At 38.1% G+C, this 13962-nt stretch overlaps 1 protein-coding gene across 1 annotated transcript; it reads left to right on the plus strand.

Annotated features, from left to right (window-relative positions):
* Positions 1–59: 59 nt before the first annotated feature.
* Positions 60–9946, plus strand: LOC140242254 (Golgi-associated PDZ and coiled-coil motif-containing protein-like). The gene is made up of 3 exons (XM_072321998.1): positions 60–263; positions 7996–8160; positions 9767–9946. Exons 1-3 carry the CDS (start codon positions 60–62, stop codon positions 9944–9946), a joined length of 549 nt encoding a protein of 182 aa, XP_072178099.1.
* Positions 9947–13962: the final 4016 nt, after the last annotated feature.

Genomic DNA, 13962 nt, shown 5'->3' on the forward strand with positions numbered 1-13962 from the left:
GGCTTGTTGTGTTGAGTCACGTCAGTAGCTTCAGTAGCTAAAAGTCCGGAAACAAAGAAATGGCGGCCCTTCACTGGCTAGATCTCTTGGAGAAGGAGTTCGACAAGGCTTTCGTGGATCTTGACCTAGTCCTGGGCGAGATAGATCCTGAGCAATGTGATCTGACTTACGAGGGAAGGGCAAAAATGACTGCCCTGAGTTCAGCATTCGCTCAACTTTGCCACAAGGCACAGACAATATTTCAGAATAACGCCAAACTAGAGGTAAATTTTTATGATATGTATCTGTTTGTTGTCATTTTGAAGTATTACTGAAGTACATTGTAGATTCGGACTAGTCATACCACTTCGTTGAGACTGTTTCTGTGTTCATAATATTTTTGTATGTATGTGTGTGTGTGTGTGTGTGTGTGCAGCACATGTTCTATATTTTGGGCAATGATTGCCCTGTTTTGCATCAGAATTATTTGACCATCCATCCGTGTGTGGTGTACATTTAACTACAGACCTCTATTAATTCTAGTAATGTATCGGTAGGTCTACAGAGCCAGACCGAGCTAAGTTGGGGTTGCATAGTATTGGTGGAGATGAAAATTGGGCTTTATATTAACTTTTTGTGAGATACCAAGAAGAAACCACTTATGAAATAGTACAGTAGTTTACAGAGCATACCATTAAAAAAAACAAGAAGAGGAATTCAAAGTTTATGAGATGAAAATAGGTTTTGGAATTGTTGAGACATAAAAAACAAAGACGATGGGGACTCTAGAAATCTACATAGTCAAGGCACAAAGCACAAAGCATATGAGTCTTGGGTGGGTGTGGCGTATTAAGTCTGAGGTAAAAGATTGCACTAGGCAGCCTAGCCCAAGTCTAGTGTTGTACAACCTCCACTCCAAAGGTTGTGCTACACTTGTGCTGGATGAGGGGAATCTAAACAGTCTCGGCGTGAACACAGCATACAGTAAGGGCACCGGTTTTCGACACTTTAGCACATTTCCTTGTTTACCATCAATACTGCACCGTTTTACCTCGGAATTTCGATATGAAGTTGAGCTACAAAGGCCAATAATAATATGCCTTAAACGAATTCCCATTTGAATGCACTCGCGTTCAATTTTTAAGCGATTTCCGTCACGCCGTCGCTGGCATCAGATTTCGACACCCAGCATCATTTTTCAACACAATCACAGCGCGCATCACACAGAAATCACATGGCGCGTACAGTACGCGTACACTGCATTGTGGACGCAAACTAGCAATCATACCGGCGCAAAAACTTGTTGTTTCCTCTATAACGTGTCTTGATATGGGAATGTCGAAATCTGGTGCCACATTCTCAAAGCCAACTCTTTCTACAACTTTGCTCATTTATCACGAATTCAGCCATGAAATTACTAAAGACGATTATGAAATCAAACATCAAGATTTGGCAAACAAACTGATACTAAAGCAAGATAACCGGCACGGGTGAATTTAATTTTACGGCGATGTATACAAAATGCGTCATATTGTTTTGAACCCCTAAAAATGGCTGACATTAACATTTCTGCTGACACTGTGTTGCTTTTCTCCTAAATATTCTACCGTCGGATTATGATGACAAGTGACAAACGGTGTTTATATAAGACTAGAAATGTGATTGATAACTTGGTTGATTGCTGAAGTCGGACATTTGTATTGAGTATAAAATTTTTTGAGAATTATCTGCTGGGTGTCGAAATCTGGGTCCTGTTGAAAACTGGTGCACTAACGGTACACTTCCAATGTCCTGTGCTGTTTGTGGTGATAGTGCGCATTATACATGTGTGCACAAGAACCTGCCTGCCTCTCGTGAGGAGAAGGCGCGACCACCACTGGTTTCCACAGAAATCTATTCCTTGTGCTAGACGACTAGGGGACTCTAAATGGGGGACTATCTTTCTCACCCCCTGCTGAGTCAGTATTAGAATACAAAAAGAGAGCTCATTTTTTTGTTAGGCATACATGTCCTCCTGAAGTCTCCTGGAAGTCCTCATGGACTGGACAACTTAATGGCAAAATTTTGTCGTGAATATAAACTTCTTACTGGACTCATCTGTTGTGATATCCGCAAAGCCCACTCAAGTATTCGAACAAACAAAATTATAGTCTTTTGTGGTCCTTGCAGTGTGTCTGTTTTGTATACTTTTTTTTTTATACAAATGTATCTGGCAATTGAATTTCTTCCCAACCCTCAGTAGATGATCACAGGTGATGACGAATGTGGGCTAACTAGGGGGATGATTACATAATCGCTGGACATTACTAACAGGAAGGATTCGGTGTGCAGAGTGAATGCTTGAGAGTAAGTCAGTGAAGAGAGAATGTGAATGAAAGGTCTGAAGAGTGTGGAAGGGAATGGGTGCAGCCCTCTCCCCTGTAAAGGAAGTAAAGAAAACAAGGGAAAGCTTGATTAGTCCACTGAGAGCCTGGAGGAGAAAATGAGGATTCTGTATCATATTTTTATTTTATTTCAGTTAATTCAAACAATATCACTTTTTCTGAATTCCATAAGTGTATACAGTAATACCCCAAGTTGACTGCAGTATCATCAACTCTGTGCCCAGTATTTAAACAATTAACTATTTGTTGTAATGTAAAAGTCAGAAAACCAGCTGGAGTTCTCCTGTAAGTTATGAATTCAGTCTGGGAGTCGCTGTTTAAAAATCAATCTGTTGTGACACTGAACTTTATGTTTAAAAGACAAAATGAGAATGGCATGGGAATAGTGCCAAGGCTGTGGCATTTCCTGCAAAGTTATGTGTAATAGACTGGACTCAGTATGATCTCTCTTTATTCATCTTAACTGTCATGTGATTGTGTTAACAAGATACCAGACTTGTTTTGAATCCTCAAAACTGTTCTTTGAATTCCTCTGGAGCAAGGGATGCCTGGTTAACCATGGGGCAAACTCACAGAAAAAAAGCTAGTTGAGGTACACATACACACATGAAATGTATGGATAACTTATCCCTGTACACAGTCAGTTACATGATCTGACAAACTTACAAATTGAATTACATTGTATGGGTACATGTCAATGCTAGTTGCAATATTCTCTGCAGTGCAAGTGGGCATAATCATCTACATGTAGGTTGTTGCATTAACATCCGTGGGATATCCACAGATGAGTGCTACATGTTTTTGTTTTTGTTGTTTCCCTAGATATAAAGGATCTGGTATGAACAAGAAAGAGGAAAAAAATATTTTAAAGAAAATGCATTTTTTAGAAGTCAAATTTTATCAATTGAGATAGTTGTCATGCATACCACCCATGAAAATATGGTGTCTTTGCATTGCAGATAAGCTCTAATTGATTTTTGTTCAATGTGAAGTGCTTTTTTTTTTATTTTACAAATGTTTACTTTTGCCTGTAACATTTCTAAACAAGTTCAGTTATACAAATTGTATAAGAAATAAAACTGAACCATAATGAGGAAATCACCTAAGTTGGTTCCTTTGCTGACTGGTCATCATCTATGCCACTCATTTATGACACTCTTACAATGCATTCATTGTACCAGCGTATCTTTCTGAGCTCCACATCTGCCAGTCAATGTACCGATACATGGTGTAAAACCTCGAGTCTACCGCACGTACTGTGCTTCCCACTCCAAGAACCCAAACAACAGCCGGACATCGTGCCTTCAGTATTGCAGCACCACAATCCTGAAACAGTCTGCCCCCAAATATCCAGTCAGCAGTTAACACAAATCAATTTAAAAAACTGTTCCAAAAGTAAGACCTTTTTTATCTCTTGCTTCATTTCCACTGCTAATGATCTTTCAAGTTTAAAGTCACGTATTATTTATTCTCTCTTTTGTTTTGTATAGTAAATGTAGTTGATTTCTTGCATTTTGTTGAAGTTGTTGAAGCACTTTGACTCTGTATAGAAAAGGTGCTATAGATACTGGACTAGTTATTATATTCACTCTATGATATGAACTTCTGTGTGTGTAGGAGATTTTGTCAGGGAAGTTCATTCAATTTTGTCGTTCCTTATTCAGCACACACACTGTAATAAATGTGGTAAATCAGTTCTTTCCCGCACCTAGATTGTGTATGAACATACTGTACATTCAGTGAATGCTGCTAATGCAGGGCTGCCAACACTGGAAACTAGTTGAGAGTGAGACTCCCATAGGCCAATGCTATAATTTAGGAGTCAAAATGAGTGAGATCAATAGAAATGCATGCAAATGAAATAAAGTTTTAGAGTGAGAAAGGACCAAAATGCGTGAGTCTCACGCTCAGTGCGTGAGAGTTGGCAGCCCTGTGACATGATATTGGCTTAAAACATTTGTAGTTCATGCCAAATGTCCATGATCATGATATGCATACCACATCTCTCAATGATGCACCTATCGTGTACATTCCCTTGGGAATTTTGCTTATGAGTTGTCATCCATATAGAGATCAGATACTTTGATATTCCAGACAAATGTCAATGCCATATTTTATCCCTGAATCATAGTGCCTTGAAACAGATACGAATGCAAAACATATGTGCATACATGATACATGACAAGTATAATGCAGTTTGCAAAAATTGTCCTGTACGTTAGATCAGATCCACCTGTCTGAAAAGTGTCATGTTTTCTTTGAATGTTTCAATACTTGTAAATGTCAAATTTTTAGATACAAATTGTACATGATTACAGTGTTATTTTTGCGACATGAAACTTTCACGCATTTGAGCCGACTGTCTTTTTCGCTGTGTGAAACTTCCGCGAATTAGTACTACTAGCATTTAATGCATTGTTTAGAATTGTGCACATTTTGCTTTTGCAAATCTTGGCTCCTTGCAAAATTTGCAAAAGTTTCATGCATGTGAAATTTTCTGCAATTTAATGAAATTCAGCATTTATACCATGAATATATAAAAAAAAATCCCAGAGGGCTCCTACTCTAATATCAATGAGTACAGTAGGTCCAGAGGGATTATCTCTCCAAATTTGGTGCTTTTATCCGCTGTGTAATGGTAATTTCACGTAGTGACCTGACTGTAATACTGTACCCGACTGACTCACAGTGATATAATATGTTTAGACTAGGAGCAGTGTTGAAGGGTCAACATTCAGTTTAATTGGAAATGAAGGATTTGTCCAAAAGAGGGTGATCCAAATGAAAACAAAACATGAATTGTCAATCTTACTTTTTGAAAAAAAAAAAAAAAAGGAATTCACACTTAGCTAGTCTGAACTGAAATTTGTGCATACTTTGCTTTTCAAAGCTTTTTGACTTAAAAACTTTACATTTCATGTGATCAATTAGACAATTTTTCCCACTCAAAGCAATTTCTTGAAAGGCGGGCGAATGAACAGAGTGAATCTCATTAATGTAGTTTTATGTTTGATAAGGCAGTAGGGGTTTTATTAGTAATGTACATCTATGCATGTAGGCCTACATTGTGTAAATCTTAAAGCAAGCACAAACCTTTAATAGGCCATGTTCATATAAAAAACAAGTCCACCTTCATAAACATGGATTGAGAGAATGCAGCAATATTAGTAGAACACATGCATGAAAGTTAGAGGAAAATCTGACAATTCGTTCAATTATGAATTTTTGAAGTTTCAGGTCTGCGATCACTGGATCTGAAGACTACTACACCGTGTTATGTCATGCGTGTATAATGATAAGGAAAATTTAAAGAAAATTGAACATATTTTCATTTTCCTCACATAATAGAAGAGCACATGACTTGCCTCTTTCAGAAGGCAGAGGGAGTAATATTAACTTTAACATAATATCAGTTAAAAGTTGAGGGAATATGTACTTTTTTTCAAAAAATGAAATTTTGTGGAATTATCTTTATATTTTCATTTTATCGTTCTACGCATGTGACATCATCAAAGTCTACAGTAGTCTTCTCATCCAGCAGTGTCTGCACAGAAACTTTAAAAATTCACAACCTTTGATCTAATTGTCAAATTTTCCTCAAACTTTCACCGTGTTCCACTTGCTGCATTATCTCAGTCCACATATGAAGGTGAACTTGTCCTTTAAACACTACATTGACTACCAATGCTTTTTTGAAGTTTCCAATTGCATCAAGGGAAAGTTGATTATGGCTGATTATTTCGGGGAAAATTTCTGTCAGCCAAAATCAAAAATGTTTGGTATAAGTGGCCATAATGTATCTCATTTTTATTTCAGGGACACCTGCACGCACGTACTTCAGGATGTCAATATATTATGCATTTCATTAAAAACAAAGTACACGAACACTGTGCGTAATGAAATTAAGTATTCACGTAGGAAAACCCTCAATGTACCTCACCAGGAGCACTATGGCATAGTGGATAAGATTCTTCACTTTCAAACTGGGGTCCCAAGTTCAAACCAGGTCGTCCTTGGACAGGATGTTTTTACCCACGTAGTCCCTCTTGATCCAAGTGTATAAATGGGTACCTGAAAAATACTGGGGGTATTAATACTGGCAAGGCCAAAGTCTAGAGAGACTGTCCTGGATAGATTACACCAAATTATTCTTGATATTGATATGTTTTAGGATGCTTACACACATTATTTTACATAGCTGAAGTTATACACATTCATAAGTATTTGAAATCTGAGGCATACGTACCATGCAACTCGTACATGATGTAGATGGTACCTTGTATTATATTGGCCAGAATTACCATTGGCTTTATACAGGCAGAAGATCCATGAACATGTGTTATACATCAATTTCCACCATTTTTGTTGTTTCACGCTCTCGTTGTTCTAGCCCTTGTCCAGATTGCTTCTATCTGTACAGTGTTCTCTTGCATATTTTGAGAGTGTCTGTGAGTGAGACTAGTGAAGGGTAAATATCCCTAGCGTGACAAGACCTCTTACAACAACATTAAAAAAAAAAATCATTAATTTCAAGGAGAGTAAAAAACTCATTCATTTTTATCACATTTTTGCAAATATAGTGTCATTGATGTTACTGTCACATAATGTAGAAACTTGTTTGGGATTTCATTAATTATTGTAACGTTTTAAAAGGAAAACCAGTATTTTTTGTACATTCAAAATATTATATATATATATATATATATATATATATACATATATATATATATATATATATATATATATATATATATTTTAATTTTTTTTAATGTTTGCCTATTGAGATAGGAGAGTTTGTCCCTACAGGGCCCTGTTTTATGAAGAGTTATGATTGATTACATACAGTAGTTAATTTCTATGGTAAGTCTATGGTAGCCTGTGTTGTAAGAAAATGTAAAATTGATTGTATCTTTTGATGAAATGGGCCCGGGGATGATATCAAATTGTGCATATTTCATGCAGGATTGTTTTCTTGTAGGGTCTGCAAACTTAATAGCTGTTCCACTGAAGCCCTTTTTACACTTGTGTTTCTTAACCCCGGACTTTCTCTGACCCAGGACTATCGTTAGTCCTGTACCAATTTTTTTCAGCTTTTTACACTGGCCAATTAGTCCCGTACTATCTCTTGTCCGGGGCTAAGGAGAAAACTGACCTTTTTACACTCGTATTTCTTAGCCCCGGACTTTCCAAACTACATGAATATTCATGATTATGCTGTGCACTGTACACGTACACGCACACACCGGCAGCACTTGATTACCTTGTTTCTGATTGGTCAGTGGGGGTCGGACTTTGTCTCCGTCACTTAGCCCCGGATTATATTTTCGTTCTGTTTACACTCACTTGCTTGGCACCGCAATTGCGGTGCTAACCCTGCTATTTTGCAGGGCCAGATAGTACGGGATTATCGGTGGGGCTAGCCCACTTTGGCAAAAACGAGTATAAACAGAAAGTGGGCTAAGGATAGTCCCGTACCAATGGTGGGGCTAAGGCCCCCCCCCCCCCCCCCCTTAGCCCCACCGTTGGTACGGGACTAAGCAAAAATTTACAAGTGTAAAAAGCCCTTGAGATGTAGCAACCTGATGTGGTAGCAACCTTCATGTTGTTTCTGTTGCTCTGTTTTCTTTGACAGGCCCACATCCTGAACATGCGTACAGACCTGTGTGACACCAAGGCGGCCAAAGCAATCCTAGAGAAAGAGCTGCACAACCAACTCCTGCAGCTCCATGCTGTCCAGCTTCAGCTCCACGCCAACCTGGGCCAGAATGTGGACTCAGAGGCCATCAAGAAGAAACTGGTAAGAGTCCTTGCTTGACATTTATGACCAAAGCTTCCCCAGTCATTGTGGGCATTTAATCGCTTCATATTGTTCAGTCTGTCCTTTTCAGTTAGTATGACTGCTGGTATGCAGTAAAGTGTTCTGGGACAAAAAAAACCAAAAAACACAAAACACAAAAAAAAACCAAAAAAAAAAACTGAGCAACAACAAGCAAATACATCTTGTTAGCCATTGCTTTAATTGGAAACATAATTTGCTCAGTGAAGGACGTACGTATGTGTGTGTGGGTTAAAGATTCTTTACGATCGTGAATCGGGTTTCATTGAACCAAAAATTGTATTAAACCCATTGCATGCCTGCACCAGGTGGTCGGTATCAATCCATAATAATGGTAATGATAATGGTGATGATGATGATGATGATGATGATGATAATGACATAATGTTGATGATGATAGTAATAGTAATAGTAATAGTAATAGTAGTAGTAGTAATAATAATAATAATGATGATAATATAATGATAATACATTGTTATAATAATCTTTTTTATCGTGCATTTCCAAAACTGATCAATGCGCTTTGCATGCAAATTCGTCCCAATGACAAAATCCAAAAGAATATAAGAATCCATTTCTGAAGTACAAAATATTAGATGTTGTTGTGCTATAAGGCAATGTGGGAATGAAGTCTTAATAGCCAGCATGTAAACTCAATCCTATTAAGGATGGCATTAACCAGGTCTATTGGGTTTACCTTAAAAGAAATGAGGTAAAATTTTCAGGAGTGGACTAAGACTTGAGCCTTGTCCCACCCCTTCAATGTTGAAACATTTGTGATGCATGGTGAATATAGGCAAACACTGGTGAAGTGTCGAGCACCTGTTGAGCTCAAGTGGCCAGGTGTGTGTAATCGTGTGAATGCTTGATTCCATAAATGTCAATTTATGTAGAATACACACAAAGTTCACCCAAAAGATATACAGTAACATATTGTGAGGGAATCAGTATCTGAGAGGTATTTGCAGAGTACAAATATTGGTTGGGGAAAAAAATAACAGCAACTGAAAAACAAGAACACACCACAAAGCAGTCTTTCACAATAATGTCGTATGGTGTTTACTGTATGTTTTATATGATTATATTCATTAGTGGATTTGATGAATTAACATATTAATTCTTATCCTGAATTCTGTAAATATTTTGAATTAATCAATCTTAATGTCCTTTCAGTATGTCACTCTCTTCATTATTTCATACTTGGATTTTATCTTTTGTAGACTCATTGTTCGTACATGTATTTTCATCCATGTATTCATATCTGTTCTTCATTTCAATGCTATCTGTTCAGGGCTGCACACTAACCAATTTTTTCTACTGGTCTGACAGACCAGTAGGTACCCAGTTTTCCATTTTTTTATGGGTCCATTCCTGAAAAAGTAACTGGTCCGACAGTGATTTTTACTGGTCCTGGCCCCTGTTTTATGAAGAGTTATAATTGATTATGTTGATTTCTATCATAAGTCTGTGGCAGCCTGTGTGGTAAGGGAATTTACAATCAATTATGTCTTTTGATAAAATGGGGCCCTGGACCATTGCCTAATGGCTTGCTTTGTTTAATTTTCAGGAGGAAGAGATGGACTCCTTCAAGGCTGATTCCCTGAAGCAGGTTCGCCTTGAGGTTGAGTTGGACCTAATGAGGAAGGAGAACCTTGAGCTGAGGCAGCATATCCTTGGTCTGCAGGGAGAGGTGTATGGAGCCAGGCTGGCTGCCAAGTACCTGGACAAGGAGCTGGCTGGAAGGTAAGGGACTCAGGAGAAGAAAGAATGAGGTAGTCGTGGATGGAGGGAGTGACAGAATGAAGGATTGAGAGGGAGTCGGGAGGAGAGAGAGAATGAGGGAGTCATTTGATGGATAGAATAATGGATTGACAGATTGAAAGGTAGTCAGGAGGAGAAGGGATTAAGGAGTCATGGAAAGAAAGAATGATGAATTGAAGGAGTGAGAGGGCATCAGGTGGAGATTGGATGAGGGAATCATTACCAGGGAGAATGACTGAATGAGGTAGTCCTGGAAGGAATAGTACAGGTAGTCCTGGAAAATAGGAATAAAGGAGATAAGAGAGGAAGGAATATGAAATGATGATAAGAGTCTTAAAGACAAGGATTAGAATGAATTTGTCAGGGGAAGAATGTGTGAGGACATTTGTCTTGCAGAATAGAACTAAGAGAGTGTGGAGGAGAAGAAATGGTCAACTCAGGATGAGATGGAAGTGTAAGAGACTTGGAATGAAGATTAGCAGGCATTATATCTGTATCAGGAAGGTGAAAGAAAACTCCTTTGTAAGTTCAAGGGGAAAAGAATGAAAGAATCAGAAGAAGGAATAAGGCAGTCACAAAGAGAAGAAATAAATGGGTCAGAAAGGGAAAAGATGAAACAAGTAGATGTGAATGAGTGAAAACGAGTCAGATTGGAATCTGCATGAACTGATGTATTTCATACCTTCAGAACTGAAAATTGTCGTTCTCATCTTTTTATCTCTTTAATCTGTGTATACTTCTCTTCAAAGTGGTACATTGTATCTGTTAAATGCATCGAATAAAGCAAAGAGGAAAGGAGATAAAGTAAATCTATTCAGTGCACTGCATAAAGTGCATACATGTACACTTTTAATTTTTCCCCAAGTCTCATTTAACCTCGGGAAGTTATTGCCATCTCTCACATTGAAGACAGGTTTGAAGGGATGGTATAGTATTGGTGGAGATGGGGATTGGACTTTTAACTTTTTGCTATATATCAAGAAATCACTCATAAAATAGTACAAAGCATGTTATTTTAAGAGGAATTCAAATTTTATTTGATGAAAATCGGTGGAATGTATGAGACATCCAAAAACAAAATAAAACAAAGAGACCGTAATAAAAGATGGGTCCCGCCTTTTATTGGGATCACTCTGTTTTGGATATCTCTGCCATTTCCAAACCAATTTTCATCAACTGAATGGTGAATACCTTTTGGAATCACATGCTCTTTCATATTTCATAAGAGGTTTCTCGTTATCTCACCAAAGAATGTTAGAAACCTGAAGTTATAGGTCTCAACTAAAACTGTACGATCCCTTTAACAACAGCCTGCTCTCCCTGAAGTCTGGCTCAGCTGTCAGGCATTGTTGAACCTGCAATCTCAATTCTTGATGGATTGCATCAAATTGGCAGTGAAAAAAAAATGCACACATTGTCAAACCAGCTAAAGGTAATAATGTGGAATATCCGTCATGTTTCTCAATGCGAACCATCAAATCCTCCGTGTAACAAGATGGAGGAGACGCCATGGTTCTTAGCGAGGCTGACTCTCGTCTTCCATCATATTTATCAATGTTTACATGCTACCAGACGTGTCTACTGGGCTGTAAACCATATCAGATTTAGTTCCTAATACTGATTCATGATACCATCAGCAGCTAGCTCACATAATGTAGTAACACCTTGTGGAATAGAACCTCGGCCATGTATATTCGGGTTAAAAAACAACAAGTAAAATTCTGTGCTCATTTTGTTCTGGTGAGTGGGGAAGACCTACATTGTATGCCTTGTTTCTTAGCAGTAGAAATTGTTTTCTACATTAGAAAGACCAGAGTCTATCTGATCCCACTGCTTCAAGATTAAGGTAAAAAACAACAACAATAACAACAAAAGATGTCGAAGAGATGTTTTGTTCTTAAATCTCCCCATGTCACCCTGCTGTACAATTTGATTCCAGTATGTACACAAAATGTTTAGTCCATGGGTTATCACCTGAAGAATTCCCCAGCTGCACAGGAGTTTATTTGCAAAGTGTATCATGGATTTGGTTGGTAATTAATTGAAATACATAAAGTGCCAACAGGTACATGGTATCACTCCCCCCCCCCCCCCATGGGTTATCACTTGAAGAATTCCCTAGCTACAAAGGAGTTTATTTGCAAAGTGTATGGATTTGGTTGGTAATTAATTGAAATACATAAAGTACCAACAGGTCATGGTATCACCCCCACCCACCCCCCCCCCCCCACCACCACCACAATGCACTTGGAATTAATGTGTAGTAAACTGTTCATGTAAGCTTCTCAAACATGATCACAAATTGTTTTCATACATTGTAGGAATAACACATGTAGTTATTCTTTCACCAACTGTTTTATTTTGCTTGTGTGGTTGACTTCATGAATACATCGCCTTTAAGAAAATTCATACAAACAAAACTCTTAGCGTAATGGTTCTGAGATGTTCCAAATGGAATATAAACTGCATTTGAATCTGTCTAAAGCCCTCTATTTCAGAGGCAATTTCTAGGAAAGTGGAAGCTATCTTGGCGTGCATTTTAAATGGAGCAATGCCAACTAGAATACAAATCTTTCAAGTGTAGAAATATAGCTTCTAGTAAAATATCCATCTGTTACAGAGATAAGGCCAAATCTCTGCAGATACATGAGCTTTGCTTCATGTGATTTTCCTTCTCAGGGGAAAGAAAAGTAAATAGTTCTGCATTTATATTTATTTATTCAGAGCAGTGGACATTTCACCCGACTATTAAACTAAAGCAGTTAATGCAGTGTAACCATTTGTGGCTCAACCTAACATTTTGGCATGAACATTACTCGAAACTTTTGCTAATGACATCACATTTCTTGATGGAAAGAAGCCATCAGGAGGCTATCGATCTATGTACATTACTGTCTGAATTAAGACCAAAAAAAAAAAAAAGGAAAATAAGACAATTATAATATTCTTTTGTCACAGGGCTGCATTGCATGCTTTCTAGACATGTCATTTGGGCTCATGTCTGTGATGAAGCTAGAGGCCGTAACATTTGATTCATTTTGAGCTTGCCAGCATCATGTGTAGACTGATTTGATGTGATTGTCGGCTTTGACGTATCCATCTTTGATATTTGCTTAATGGATTCATTTTTTTTTCTTTTTGGCAATATGAGTGCTGAATTGCATGCTACAACTGTTACATGGTATTTGCAGCCGACTGGATGAAAGGTACTAGCTATGATGTATATTGCCAAGCAGGTTCTATTGGTAGTCAAGAGGTGGGGGATGAAGGGGTGGGGGAGGAAGTGTTGGGAAGGGGGAGGGGTGTGGATGAAATCAAACTGGTCAATCCAGCACGAAGTGCTTGAGCATTTAAGCAGCATAAAAAGTATTCTCTTGCTTTCATCTTATTAAAGGAAAGTTGTGACAATATCTTTTTATAGATTTTAATTTGACTCACTCCCTAATTCAGTGATCAGTTGTGTTTCTTTGTACATTGTTTAACTTGTGCTGTATGGATAAAATAGAAGAAAGTAAATATCTGTGGAGGTAAAGTCTTGGTTTGTTTTGTTTGTTTTGCTGAAGTGGGAGATCTTAAATGCAGTTAATGGAGTCTGCTAAAGGCAGACCCCTTGGCAAGGTTGGAGTGAGTGTCCTTTGACGAACATTGGTGATATCCATGCACTTCTGAAGCATTTTCCTGTAGGAAAGAAGTTTCAGGGAGGTTGAGTTGACAGCTAGACATGATGAATGCTGAGATGTTGATGTGACTAAGAGCAGGACCATCTGTCTCATTTCAAGGATGACAGTTAACGAGAAAGATAAAACAGAAGGAATTTGCTCTCTCATTTATTTTATATTTACAATGAATAAAGGTTAGAAGAATCGTTTGTTGGATGATCCCCCCCCCCCCATCCTTCCCATGGTACCCAGAGGAGGGGAAGTCATCCAAAGCGGCTGAGAGTGCGGCATGATTAAAGTTTCCTGAAAGCTTTCGTAGCAAGAGAGGCATGGATGAACAATT

The sequence above is a fragment of the Diadema setosum genome, chromosome 19 (assembly GCF_964275005.1).
Source record: "Diadema setosum chromosome 19, eeDiaSeto1, whole genome shotgun sequence".
Lineage (NCBI taxonomy): Eukaryota > Metazoa > Echinodermata > Echinoidea > Diadematoida > Diadematidae > Diadema > Diadema setosum.

Excerpts from the sequence above, each read along its gene's own strand:
- LOC140242254 (XM_072321998.1), top strand. The coding sequence starts at position 60 with ATGGCGGCCCTTCACTGGCTAGATCTCTTGGAGAAGGAGTTCGACAAG. Across the intron at positions 264-7,995 it reads AGAATAACGCCAAACTAGAG|GCCCACATCCTGAACATGCG; the intron begins GTAAATTTTTAT and ends TTTCTTTGACAG. Across the intron at positions 8,161-9,766 it reads AGGCCATCAAGAAGAAACTG|GAGGAAGAGATGGACTCCTT; the intron begins GTAAGAGTCCTT and ends TTTAATTTTCAG.